This window comes from Lampetra planeri, chromosome 1 (genome assembly GCF_965212315.1).
Source record: "Lampetra planeri chromosome 1, kcLamPlan1.2.h2, whole genome shotgun sequence".
Taxonomy (NCBI): Eukaryota; Metazoa; Chordata; class Hyperoartia; order Petromyzontiformes; family Petromyzontidae; genus Lampetra; species Lampetra planeri.
Window position 1 is genome coordinate 16,808,025 of NC_136107.1, and position 13,173 is coordinate 16,821,197.

At 42.4% G+C, this 13,173-nt stretch overlaps 1 protein-coding gene across 5 annotated transcripts in view; it reads right to left on the minus strand.

The window, feature by feature from the left end:
• Positions 1–1,506: 1,506 nt before the first annotated feature.
• ANKRD28 (ankyrin repeat domain 28) overlaps positions 1,507–13,173 on the minus strand; it is a 64,003-nt gene continuing 52,336 nt past the window's right edge. For 4 of the 5 annotated variants that reach the window (XM_078594946.1, XM_078594936.1, XM_078594917.1 and 1 more), the window contains exons 23-28: positions 12,780–12,863; positions 11,808–11,953; positions 9,688–9,770; positions 8,097–8,179; positions 7,033–7,124; positions 1,507–4,920 (exon numbers count right to left, since the gene is read on the minus strand). In XM_078594946.1, the coding sequence (XP_078451072.1) occupies positions 4,550–4,920; positions 7,033–7,124; positions 8,097–8,179; positions 9,688–9,770; positions 11,808–11,953; positions 12,780–12,863 (859 nt within the window). In that variant the 3' untranslated portion in view covers positions 1,507–4,549. The remainder of the gene's footprint in view (positions 4,921–7,032; positions 7,125–8,096; positions 8,180–9,687; positions 9,771–11,807; positions 11,954–12,779; positions 12,864–13,173) is intronic. The other variant, XM_078594926.1, reaches the window with a different exon arrangement.

Here is a 13,173-nt window from a genome sequence, read left to right on the forward strand (position 1 = left end):
GGGGTAATGCAGTGGGTTTACAACTGCGCTTATAAGCCCAGCATCCGGAGTTTAATTTCCCGGACGCGGATAGCATCAGTAGCGAATAACATCTAAGCCGGTAATGCAATAACTAGCGGAGAAGAAATGGTCGTCATCCAGCAGTACATTCATAAAGGGCCGATTATTGCAGTTATATAATAAGACAGCGTTCGTGATTTTTTCTTCTGCCACTGCAATCGGTCATGTTAGTTTTTTTTATTAAAAAAAAAGTGAAGAAATCACTGGCCACTGTCAAGGACCGTATATTCAGGTGCATTGTTCTGCACGCACAAGCACGTTGAAGCAACCGCGTGTGTGCTCGGGATACTGGTGGGAGTTGTGGGGCATAGATATACACGAAGCTGGGATTGGTGGGAAGACGTGTATATGGGGCAGTAATGTAACGTTTAAATTCTACGCTTTAATACCAAAAATATTGTTCATTTCAATCTGTACCGTACTAAAAACCTGTCCTCAATAAACATTTCAAAAAATATCATTACTTTGTGGTTATTACATTAAAATGTATCACTAAAAAATTAACCCGTAAAAACAAAGTTTTTCACTATAAATCCTTTATATGCGTGGCGGCTAGAGTCCTCTCGTCCTCTGGCTTGAGATGGCTGCCACCTATGGGTCAGATGATTGCCTGCCACCATTAAGCAATTGGTAATTAAATATAATTTATTTTTTCCTATAAAGTGTAAAATTTTGGAAAAAATTTTTCACGAAAATAAATTGTCACGTACAACGAGTCTGTGTGCAATATGTCAGCTCGATTGGATCACGGGAAATGGGTTAAAAAACGACCGAAAGATTTGCACGGTCATGAGCGCGCAAGCAAGTAAACTTAATATAAAGGATTTAAAAAGCGACACGCACATTTCTCGAGTCTTAACTTACCTTTGCTTGGAAGCCAGACAAGGTGCAGGGATACGAGGGACAGATTCTAACACGTGTAAATATGGTCACTGAACCTTCAACGAGTCACGGGCGAGGAACTCTGTTGTAAAGGCAGTAACTGTCCTCTGAGTTATGATTAACCAACGGTCCAGCGATGTAAACAATGACCAATTGTTTCCAGTCCACATTTGGTTCTGACTTTTGAATGTCCATTAAAAGCCATGGTTTTGCATGGACTCCAAAAAGGCACTTAATGATAGCGTCCCATTTCAATATCAACTGGGCCATTTTTTTAAACCAACTCTGGTTTTTCGAACCACGCTGGATTGACCTCAGAAGTGCAAATAATGTTATTAGTAAATGTAATATACATTGATCTTATATATATCCTTTAACCGTTCCACTACTTACAAACCATACAAACGCCTAGAGGAAATCACTAAGCAATTAACATGTGCTCTGTATAGGAACAGCTAAATGGCAGACAGGTATTGGGAAAATCAGGCCATGGTCATGCTGATGAGTGGTTAGAAATGGACTTCACGGCCTCTAATAATAAATTATAAACATGGCAAACACAGGTCTGAGCCACATTTTTATTTGAGGAATCTGCTGATGTGCAAAATACAGATGAAGGCAGTTTTACTCAGTCCAGTACTGCAAGTCATAACATTCAATTGCCTTTTCCTATGTGATAACATCCAATTAATAAAATTACAATAAAACATCTATTCAGAAACCCTACTGTAACAAAGTGGTTACAATTGTATTTGGTAAAATGCACTCTAAAAGATTGGAAGCCACTTCTTTAAATCAAACATTAAAGCATTTGTATTTCTAAAACAGTTACGCCACAATGACAACACAGACCTGCCTTGCTATATCGTACCTAAACGTAAAAATAAAATTCCTTGTGAAAATTATCAACCACCATGAAATTTCACCCCTTTTCTACGGCTAATATTATTACCATTAATTCAATTTTATATTTTATACAATGATGCATATTAAGGCGGATGCACAAGGTAAAACTGTGGCCTATGGAGTTATGCAAAACAGTGTTTTCAGTCAATGTTTTATATATCTACTGCACTTAGTAGGGTTCTCGATATAGTTCGTCGAGATGGAACTGGACTGTTCTGTGCCACCCTCTAAATACTGGCGAAACCGGCACATTCGGAGCATGTGGGTTTGTAAGCAAGTGTACAAGGAGCAACACCATTTGCACGCGTGCATGATGACATCACTAGCGTTGCTATGTAACAAATGCACCGATACCAGCTGAATCGAGTGAACGTTGTGCAGACATTCTATATTCATAATAAACGTGAGGTTATGAAGAAATCCCATATAACCCAAAATGTGCCGGACACCATTGGGCTGCATTGGTAAACACGCACATTACAAAATAAACCATAAACACACACACACGCTTGCCTATAAGGACTCATATAATCTATACAGTACACAGGATACCCTTTTTGCTATATACTTCATAAAAGCCTTACAGCAGCCTGTTTCAGTATAGCAGCTGCAAAATTTTAGTGCAGTATCAACATTTAATTTGCTAGTCTTAAGTGGCCCATATTGTGAACACCACCACGGAAGGTATATCATGCACTGAAAACGCCCATGTGTTTCCATACACCTTCGAGAACTTATTGCTACATTTTTTTTTATAACATGCCAACAGTCTATGAGAAATATTCTTTGGAAAGAACTAAATAAAATCCAGTTACCTGTTTTCAAAGCAACAAATATACATATAGCCACAGCTCAGGACCCACAGTGGAACAGAAGAGTGCATTTGTCGTGGTGTTGTCAAGTGATGTTACCAATATATCATGTGGATAACGGTTTAGTTATTAATTGACCTTTAAATTACAGAAATTGCAATATATCAACATAACTTTGTAACTTGAAACAGTATAACACTCTACACCCAGTTTCTAAGCATACCATAATACTGTAGCACATACTTCATTGACATTTTCCATCTGCAGTAAATCGAGCAAAATCAATAAACACTACATTGATTAAAATCTGCAACGTGCTTGTCTTCTTTCTCGCTGCTGTGTGCATTTGTGCACGTGTATGTGGGCAGACACACATCTGTGCCTCGTCCTGTGTGTGTTGTGTGCGCGCGCATGGGGAAACCTGTATGCCTCGTGCCTGTGTGGGTGCACATGGACGTGCGTACTGAACGAAGTGCTGTATGCGAGGTATGGAATGATCCAACGGGTCCATATTGCCGGGAAGCCCTGACACACAACTGTCGACTGTGGAGCTGCAGGGACCACGTGTGTGCGTGCTTCATGCAGAGTAAGGAACATGCCAGAAAACTCCGCACACCGGCCCACGCTCACTACCAGTGTCAAAAATGGCACCACCCTGGGACAAAAGTTTACAAGCTGTTATTACATGACTGAGCCTGGCAGGGCACTTTTTCTCTCTCTTTCTTAATGGCTCAGGTGAGGATTCAGTCCCTTGTTAAAGGCTTATTGTATAAAGATGCTCGAGTGCAAATCGATTAGGTTTAAGGATTTGTGCTGAACTGCCACTTCCACCAAAATAAAGCAAGCTAAACATTAACACAAGCGTATGTCCGCAGCCCTCTGCTATGGAATACAAATTACACAGACTACACATTTTACAGTATATTGTATTTGTTCTAAGACTGCTCAGGCTGTACTGAGTTCTCCATAGTAGCAAACACATACGCAATTGTTAAGTGCTTGAATTACGTGTTGGCTTGGATTATACATTCACTAGTGGCGTCACTAGCCACTATGGTGCAGATATGCCTCCATACTGCAACAGAGCTTGAGGTGGAGAGTGTGAAATTCCTAGGAGCTGTGTCAAGTCACATTTACGTTCGTCTCGTTTGCGTTCGTCACGTCTCGGCATTAGCAATGCACACCTGTCTGCTTGTGCACCTCTTAAAATGCACAGTACAATGGATCACATTAGCAATATTCCTAACCAATGCTAGTGTTTAATTTCTTTTACGTTAAAGTTCCGTAGATTTATAGACAAAAAGCTTTTAAATATTGCCATCCTGAAGTGCCATTTACAATTGAGTATTGCAACCTTGTTTTAGACATTACTTTACATGACGCAGAAGCTGCCTACTATTTATAAAATACCATGACTTTACCTAACCATTTCTGGCTATCTTTGGGAAAAATACTCTTTACATCTAATTATCAGGTGGGTAAGTAAAAAAAACTGTTGTCAAAGACAGTGCAAATGTTATTAAGGATTCAGGTTCACTTAGCGGCTTCAACGCAGTCTCATATTGGTTTTCAAGGCTTCGAGCCAATTCGCATTAAGCCAATTTAATTTTGAGGATGGTTAACGCAGATTTGGCATAGCCAAACGTACGTTCGACTATCACGAGGTTTTAGGGTGGTGGGGATGTGCTGGGGAGAGATTGGAAATGTGTAAAGATGGGGGTGTGGTGGGGTGGGGGTGGTGGGCATTTGGGGTCATGTTTGGAAATAAGGCAAGGGAATTTCGGGATAGGAAGGGTGGGGCAAGCGTTTGGTCCATCAGGTGTAGCCTGACGGACAAATCTCTTGACGGATTAAAAACTCAGCTCGGGTCTAAGGCAGGGTTGTGCAGGTCAGTATGTCTCAGAATCGGAGTCCCCAATATGGTCGTCTGAGTGGCTGTTGCCCACATGGCCGGGCGGCCCGCCTGCCACGCCATTCTCCACGACGCAGGTGGCCGCCACGGTGCTGCACAGTGACGGCTGCAGAACTTCGCCGTTGGGACCGAAGCCCGCGAGACGAGTGTGTGGCAGTCGCACTCCGGGCCCACGTTCGATTTCTCTGACACCGCCTGGAGGCACGGCCTTCGCCAGGACCGGGGAGGAGTGCGGGGATGAGGCGGAGGGAACGGCATCGGGGGAAAGTGGCAGCATGGCGCCCAGGATGAGGGACAGGCACTCGGCCACACTCTTGTTTGGGGCACAAGAGAGTGCCGGTGTGTAGCCTGCATGTGAGAAATAACAACACGACCGTCATTGTCTTGTGGTGAAATACGCTTCCCAAAGTGACTTATTCGTACAGAAGTCCTGCATTACATAATCCAATGCAGAGGTGCACACAACTGAAATTATTGGAAAACATATTCTGCAAAAACACGTATAAAACGTACACTATACACTCAGTGGGGGTGCTCTTGAAAACAACTTAATACATACTCTTTGGTTATTTCGGTAAAGTCACGTAGATATAAAATAAAATAGATCACGACGTTTCGGGCGCAACACAAGCATCCGTCATCAGGTGGGAAAGCATGGTCTGCTGCTGATGCAGACTGTTTTAAAAGGTTTGAAATGGGTGTAGCCCCAGGGTTATAAAGGAATAGCTGGGTCTAGTGATGTTAATGTGAGAAATTAGCATGTAACTTGGTACGGAAGTGGCTCTCTGTTAATGTGAGAGATTAGCATGATGTTAAAGTGAGAAATTAAAACAATTGGCAACGGCCGATGTATTGGTCCTACGGTGTTTCAGATCTGCCTTGTGTCACGAACGTGGTCCGAGATATGTCGTGTCGTTTCCCCAATGTAACTGCTTCCACAACCACAACTCAGTTTGTAGACACCAGGGTACTGCATGGCAGGAATCACATTCTTTACAGATGGGATTAGATCACGGCTTTTGTGTACTGTGTTGAAACGAACCTGGATCCTGTGTTTGTTCAAGATTTTGGAAATATTTTTGGTAATGCCTATGTATGGCAAAGTGATGGTTTTGGTTGAGGAGCCCAGTTACTTGCTGAGGAGCCAACCAAAACCATCGCTTTGCCATACATAGCAGGCGTTACCAAAAAGATTTCCAAAATCTTGAACAAACACAGGATCCAGGTTCGTTTCAACACAGTACACAAAATCCATGTTTTAATCCCATCTGTAAAGGATGTAATTCCTGCCATGCAGTACCCTGGTGTCTACAAACTGAGTTGTGGTTGTGGAAGCAGTTACATTGGGGAAACGAAACGACATGTCTCGGACCGCATTCGTGAACACAAGGCAGATCTGAAACACGGTAGGACCAATACATCGGCCGTTGCCGACCATTGTTTTAACGCTATGGGCTTACACGAACTTGATTTTTCCAAGATGGAGATACTCTGCAAACCTACCGGCTACCTTCAGAGATTTGTTCATGAAGCCATCCAGATATATAAACACAGACACAACTTCAACCGAGATGATGGGTACAATCTGAGCAATCATTGGAAGGACGTTATTAACCAGGTAAAGTCTTAACTGACTGATGTTCCCATCCTACCTGCCTATGTCAGCTGATATTTCATGCTAATCTCTCACATTAACATAGCCACTTCCGTGCCCAGTTACATGCTAATTCCTCACATTAACATCATGCTAATCTCTCACATTATCATAGCCACTTCCGTACCTATTTACATGCTAATTTCTCACATTAACATCACTAAACCCAGCCACTTCTTTATGACCCTTGGGCTACACCCATTTCAAACCTTTTAAAACAGTCTGCATCAGCAGCAGACCATGCTTTCCCACCTGATGACGGACGCTTGTGTTGCGCCCGAAACGTCGTGATCTATTTTCTTTCATTTTATACCTACGTGACTTACCGAAAGAACCAAAGAATATGGATTCCTGCAGTCACGAAAGCTTCAAATCAAAACTTTATACATGTTTTCAAAGTCTTCTTGGTTCTTTCAGTAAAGTCATGTAGAATGGAAATAATAAAATAATAATTAAACATAATAAAATAATTCTCACGACGTTTCGACCACAACGCAAGTATCCGTCCTCAGGTGGAGAACAGGTCTGTCGACAAGGACGGGTACTTGCGTTGTGGTCGAAACGTCGTGAGAATTATTTTATTATGTTTAATTTTTATTATTTTATTATTTCCATTCTACGTGACTTTACCGAAAGAACCAAGAAGATGAATCCCTGCAATCACGAAAGCTTTAAATCGAAAATTTAAAAAAAATTCAAAGCTTGCACTGAATCTCACACAATGGGTAGGCAGCTGCAGTGCTGACTGTAGACTAAAGCGCAAATTGGCAGCAAAGTAATGGAAGCGACAGTATGAAGAGCCCTACCATTGTGGTCGACGGCCAGGATGCTGGCACCCTTGTTAAGAAGCACCTGTACAACTGTTGCCATGCCACTTCTGGCTGCCAGGTGCAAAGGACTAAATGCACATACGCACACAAATACAGAAACAACTCACATACAACCCAGTCAAGAGCACCGAGAAAACTCAAAAGGAATATAATTGTGTAGAAGCAAAGCAGGACATTCAGAGAGCAGCTTGCAAGAATCCTGGCAAAACCACACTGCGTTATTATCTCCTGCTGAATACACTTTAAATCGCCACCATAATTAACATTGCACGATGATTAAAAAAAACGCAAAAAAATACTTTGTCGATCCATCAATAGCACAACACGTCTGCATGTAATCCAAGAGGCACAGTAAAATAAAGTGTGGACAAATTTTACACCGCTGACCGAAGGGCCTCCACGAGAGGGAGAGCTCTCGCGAGCCGTTCTTGAGCAATGGGTCCTGCTCACCTTCCCGAACCTGTGGCCCAATCAACTCTGAAAACATTTTTGCGGACCACCATGTACCAAAACAATATTTTTAAAATAAATGTTAATAACATTAAAAGCACTGTAAAACGTAACTTCAAATATGTAAAAAATTATAAACTTGCTTTTTGTTGATTCACATTAAGTTAAATGCGGTTATGGTGTTTTATAAAAAAAAAAATCTTGACATCTGAAAATTCCGTAGACCACTTCCCACAGCCCTGCAGACCACAACTTTGGAAACCACTGCTCTGGAGGGTATTTGGCCTCTTTTACACTGAACAGATGTCTTTGCAGAGGTGGGAGTACTCACACTTTACCTAGCCACACTATCTGCAAATTGACTGTTGTGTACCCGTTTATTCTGGTGAGTGGACAGAGGTGGGGGGGTGAATTAAAATGCATGCCAGTTGTTTCAACTACTGCGCCGCGAGATCTAACTCAACCGGCAACCTTTGGCTTACAAGCCCAGTGTACTAACCATTACAACGTGGCAGCCTCCCCGAAAAAATCAATACTTGGAGAAATAAATGTCTTATGGTTGGTCAAATGGAAGCATGAGCATGACGTACGTCTGGAGAGCGGCATTTGTAGCATTGATGAGGTTGAGGTCGTCTAGCTTATCCAAGATCAGCAAGGCACACGTCTCATGGCTCTGTGAACACAAACAACAGAGCCAGTCAGTCTGCAGCACACGGAACGTCTTATTGCTGAGAACTGGGGCAATACAACAAATTACGATGGAAATGTTACACCCAACACTGCAATTTGCACATATTGATGTTCCTAAAGAAAAACATTTTAGTAATAGGTTTTAACCCTTTCAACTGGTACAAAAACTGGCACCTTTATACAAGGCATCATGTTTGCAATAACGACAACACAAGCAGTCAAAATGCAAACAAAAAGAAACAACTCTGATGATGATAATGATGTGCCTTTTGGCGTCATCTGGTCCAACACCAATGGAAACTAGGCTCTAAGAAAAGCTGTCTCGGGTGTGGACCAATCAACTTCAAGGACAGTGCATATCATTATCATCATCAGAGTTGTTTACTTTTTGACTGCTTGTGTTGTGGTTATTGCAAACATGATGCCTTGTATAAAGGTGTCAGTTTTTGTACCAGTTGAAAGGGTAAAAACCTATTACTATATTTTGTCAATGGTAAAGGAGGTCTCATAGAAGAACATTTTAATCTGTGCACATTACCTGCTCTGAAATCTGCATGAGAAAACTGGACACTGATAAAGAACGTGGAACAAAGTCAGCAATGCGCACAAAAAGCACGGAAGTGCACATTTGGATCGACACTAGGAGACAGAAGAACAAAAGGACAATATGATACATGAACGTTAGAGACATGAGATTGACTGTTAAGAAGAATAAATAGGCTTAGGCAGAACATGCCAGCGCTGCATCTTCATCAGTGTTAAATGCTGCGGGCTTGCCAGATAGTTTGAAAAGTGGACATTTGATCCGATCACAATCTTGATAAGAGACGAGTAACATTGGCAACCTATGAATCATAGATTAATTTCAAAACCATGCCTACTCATCTATAAGAGTCTGCATCGATCCGCTCAATGCTATCTCGCTGGGCAGTGTGTACTCGTCTCAATGGACCTAAAACGACGCCGTCTTCGATCCGAAGCCCATGATGATGCAACTTTACCAACCCGCAAACCTCGTGCGATATGGACAGTGCAGTTTTGGGGTCTCCAGCTTGAAGACCTGGTACTGGTTACTCGTAGATGTTGGAGAGTTAATCCTTGAGTCATAGCGAGTTTTACAAAAGACCTAAGACAGTGTTATTTCAAATAGTTTACTACGTGTGATCAGTGCGCATTCGTGATGGGACTGGACTCATAATGGTGCGTGATAACAAGTGTTCAAACTTACCAACTTACGTGCACCGTGGAAACATACCTATTACATCAGCATGTGTACATGAAAGGCCTTTACCCAACTGTGGATCAATGACAGATGATGATGTTGATGGCAGCAATTTGGTGCGAGCATTAATCCCACAGTGGAAATGTATATATGTTGAACTTCTTTTGCACCGTACGTAGCCAACCGTGCTAATCGGAGGTGCCCTGTCAACTGGCTTTCCCATGTCACACACAAAGTGTGGTGGAGGCTGCATGTGTGCACAAGCTCACTCTGCTGCAGGCCAGATGAAGGGCTGTGTTCCGGTTGGCATCCTGCAGCTTGAGATCGGTTTTTGTGCTGTTCACCAGTACCTCTGTCGATGCAGAATGGCACAAGCGGTAACGGTTTAGGAATATGTCAAGAAGAGATTGCATGAAAAATAAGCTTACAATATTAAAATGAATGTGGAGAATTGACAATTTTTTAAAGCAAAGTTCATACGTGCTGTAAACAGTAAGCAAATATTCGTTGCTCCCAATTTTGTTTTTATTATCTAAACTCAATATAGTAGTAGTCCCTCGGTTAACGTTTTGTAATCCGTTCCATGAAAAATACTCTTCACCAAAAAAACAGAAAACGTAATTTAAATTAAGCCCGACGAGGTCGAAACCGCTCATAAATGGGCGTCGCCAATTGGCTGAGGGCAAGCCGAGCCGACTTACGAGCACTAGAATTGGCCGAAATTTGGAGCCCCCGCGTACATAACGTAAACATGCCGTTTCATTGCTCGATGAACACGACGACCTTCAATTTGATTCGTGGGCAGGGCTAACGTCAGTGGCGAGTGATACTGCAAGCTGTCCTGTCTATCTCTCCCCTTCAACAAGGAGCACTGACCCGCGTAGCGAAGAGCAGCAAGATCATAACTCTATGTAGTCCCCGACTTAAGACGGTCCGACTTACGATATTTCGATCTTACGATGGCGACAGCGATACGACAAAATTGTAAAATATTTTTAATTTCGCGCGGCAGGCAAACGCAGCAGCGTACGAGGTACGATACTGTACCTCGTACGCTGCTGCGGGAGCAACAGGAGAGCAGCAAGATCATAACTCTATGTAGTCCCCGACTTACGACGGTCCGACTTACGATATTTCGATCTTACGATGGCGACAGCGATACGACAAAATTGTAAAATATTTTTAATTTCGCGCGGCAGGCAAACGCAGCAGCGTACGAGGTACGATACTGTACCTCGTACGCTGCTGCGGGAGCAACAGGAGAGCTTCACCATTCTTGCCCGATGAAGCTGATTGTAATTACCAGCGAAACGTCGTACTCAAATTTTTAAATGCAACAGCATTTTAAAATTTGATTCTCTCTTCAACACACCGGTGGGCTAAAGAAGTGAATTATTTTGTCCTTTGAAAAACGTGACACATTTTTTACTGTTTGGCCGTGTCGGGTGGTGGAAGGTTACGACACATTTATAATAACGCGATCTAACCCAAAAAAACCTATATTATGAATAATATTGGTCACGAAAACCTACGTGTTAAACGATACTGTACATTGGGACGCTGCCGGGATGTATGCATCTCCCGCCTTGTGTGATGCCTCACTCTCACCAGCGGTCAACGGAGTTAAGTTGTCTCGGTGTTCGTGCATGTATTTTTTCTGTGTTTTTTGTGTTTTAATGCATGTTAAAAGTTTTTATAGCAGGTAACATTGTTTCCTGAAAAAACTTTCTATTAAATTGCAGTTCATATAGGTAGGCTAAGAATTTACCTTGTTTTTACTTTACATTTTACTGTGCAATACAGTATTGTAATTAATAAATACATACAGTATATAGTTTATACAGTACGGTACTGTAAATTGCTCTGTTTTACTAAATTATCACCATTCTTTAGAACTCCTGGGTAGGCTAGGCCATCTTCGACTTACGATATTTTTGACTTACGATGGGGTCGTCGTAACACATCTCCATCGTAAGTAGAGGATTACCTGTACTGACATGGCAATAGTTCAATGTGAATGTGCCATTTTATTGAGAGACTTGTGTTATCTTAGTGTGGTCTGGGACTGTTTTGTTATTTTTGCCGCCTTGCCCAATGTTGATAAATCGAACTTACGTAATATATATTTTATTATTTAATTTTAGTGACTTGCTTACCATTTTCTCTATTTTGCACTGCTATTGTTTTTTTGTATCGTTTGCTCTTGTAACTTGCTGATCTGCCCATACTGTGAATAAGAGCTTCATAGCTCATTGGATTCTTCCAGTTTAATTAGAGATTCTGATTTACGATTCTGGTATGGGGGAGGTGGTCTTCATCCAGCAGGGCACTGTAAAGACGTAATGTCCCCTATGCATAATTTGTCCGCCTGTGCCCAGGGGCAACTGACCGACGGCAGTGGCCTGCCCGTTCTCGCACGCCATCATCAGGGGGCTCTTCCCGGCCATGTCGGTGACGTTGACAAGCGCGTTGTGGCTGAGCAGTAGCTGGAGGCACTCAACGTGGTCCGTGAAGGCAGCGGCGTGCAGCGGCATCCTGCTCACGGGGCGCCACCATGCCGCCAACACCAGCAACAACACTTTCAGCAAACGCACCCGGGCCAGTCATCTCCATGTAAATGAGGTGCTATAATAAAATCAGTCAAAGTGTCTTTCCTGCTTAAAAGCACATTCAGGGAGGTGCTCATTTCCCCCCGACGTCTGAATCATCATCCACACGTTTTACTTGTACCACACCTCCCGTGCAGTATATCGAGATGCCCTGTGGCAGGCTAGCCAAAGGATCCCCCCCCCCTCCCCAGGTGGCAGCTGTCCCTGTGCCGCACACGGTGAACGCAGCGCCGGCCTGCAAGTAGGTATTAGTCTGCAAGTTGGAGGTGATCTTATGGAGTGGCTTTTGCCAATTTGTGAGTCATTTATGTTGAACCGGCATTTTAATTTCCATACTCCAATGGTGGGGGCCATACTCTTTTTCAGATGATAAAAATGTTGGACTTCCCACAAAGCGAGTCAAATGCTCTGTAATAATGCCACTGAACAAGATGCACATTAAACAAGGATAAACAAGATGATATTGTACATCACAGAAGAGCTTACCTGCTACATTTAACATTAAAAAGCAGTTCAAATTAAGTTCCCCATGCGTGAAATATCCATAGATTGTAAAGCCTGTTTCAGACCAACTATTCAAAACATGCAGCTGCAAATATGCAAAGCGCCAACAGCCATGGTCGAGCAAAAGATCACAATGCCAGCCACTTCAGATGTGTGCATCACATTGCGATGCATAGGAAGGGTACGTATATTGCGTACACTTAAACCCTATATGGCTAAGCCAAAACAGATGTCCCATCAATACCTACCTTCCCTTGGCATCAGGGCAGTTGATAATCTTGGCACCAAAAGTATCGATTAACATTTCCGCACAGCTTTCATTGTCATTTAACCTGCGATGAAATGAAGAAGACAATACTGATTTTTAAAATGCATCTCTTTACACGTGCTACCCCATTGAAAACTTCCACCTCACTGCCCCCTCACACATCCAATACTTCATTGCTAAACACTGCATAATAGACATGCGAGGCACACACTGTAACTTCCAAAAACACTTGTTAATTTACGTACAATTGTCAATGATGCTGTTATCATAATATAAAAAACCCATTTGTTTTAATTGAAACTCTTGACAACACACGATGTACATTACCGTTGAAACACACCTTGGAGAGATGGGAGAATGAATAATGAAAAAGC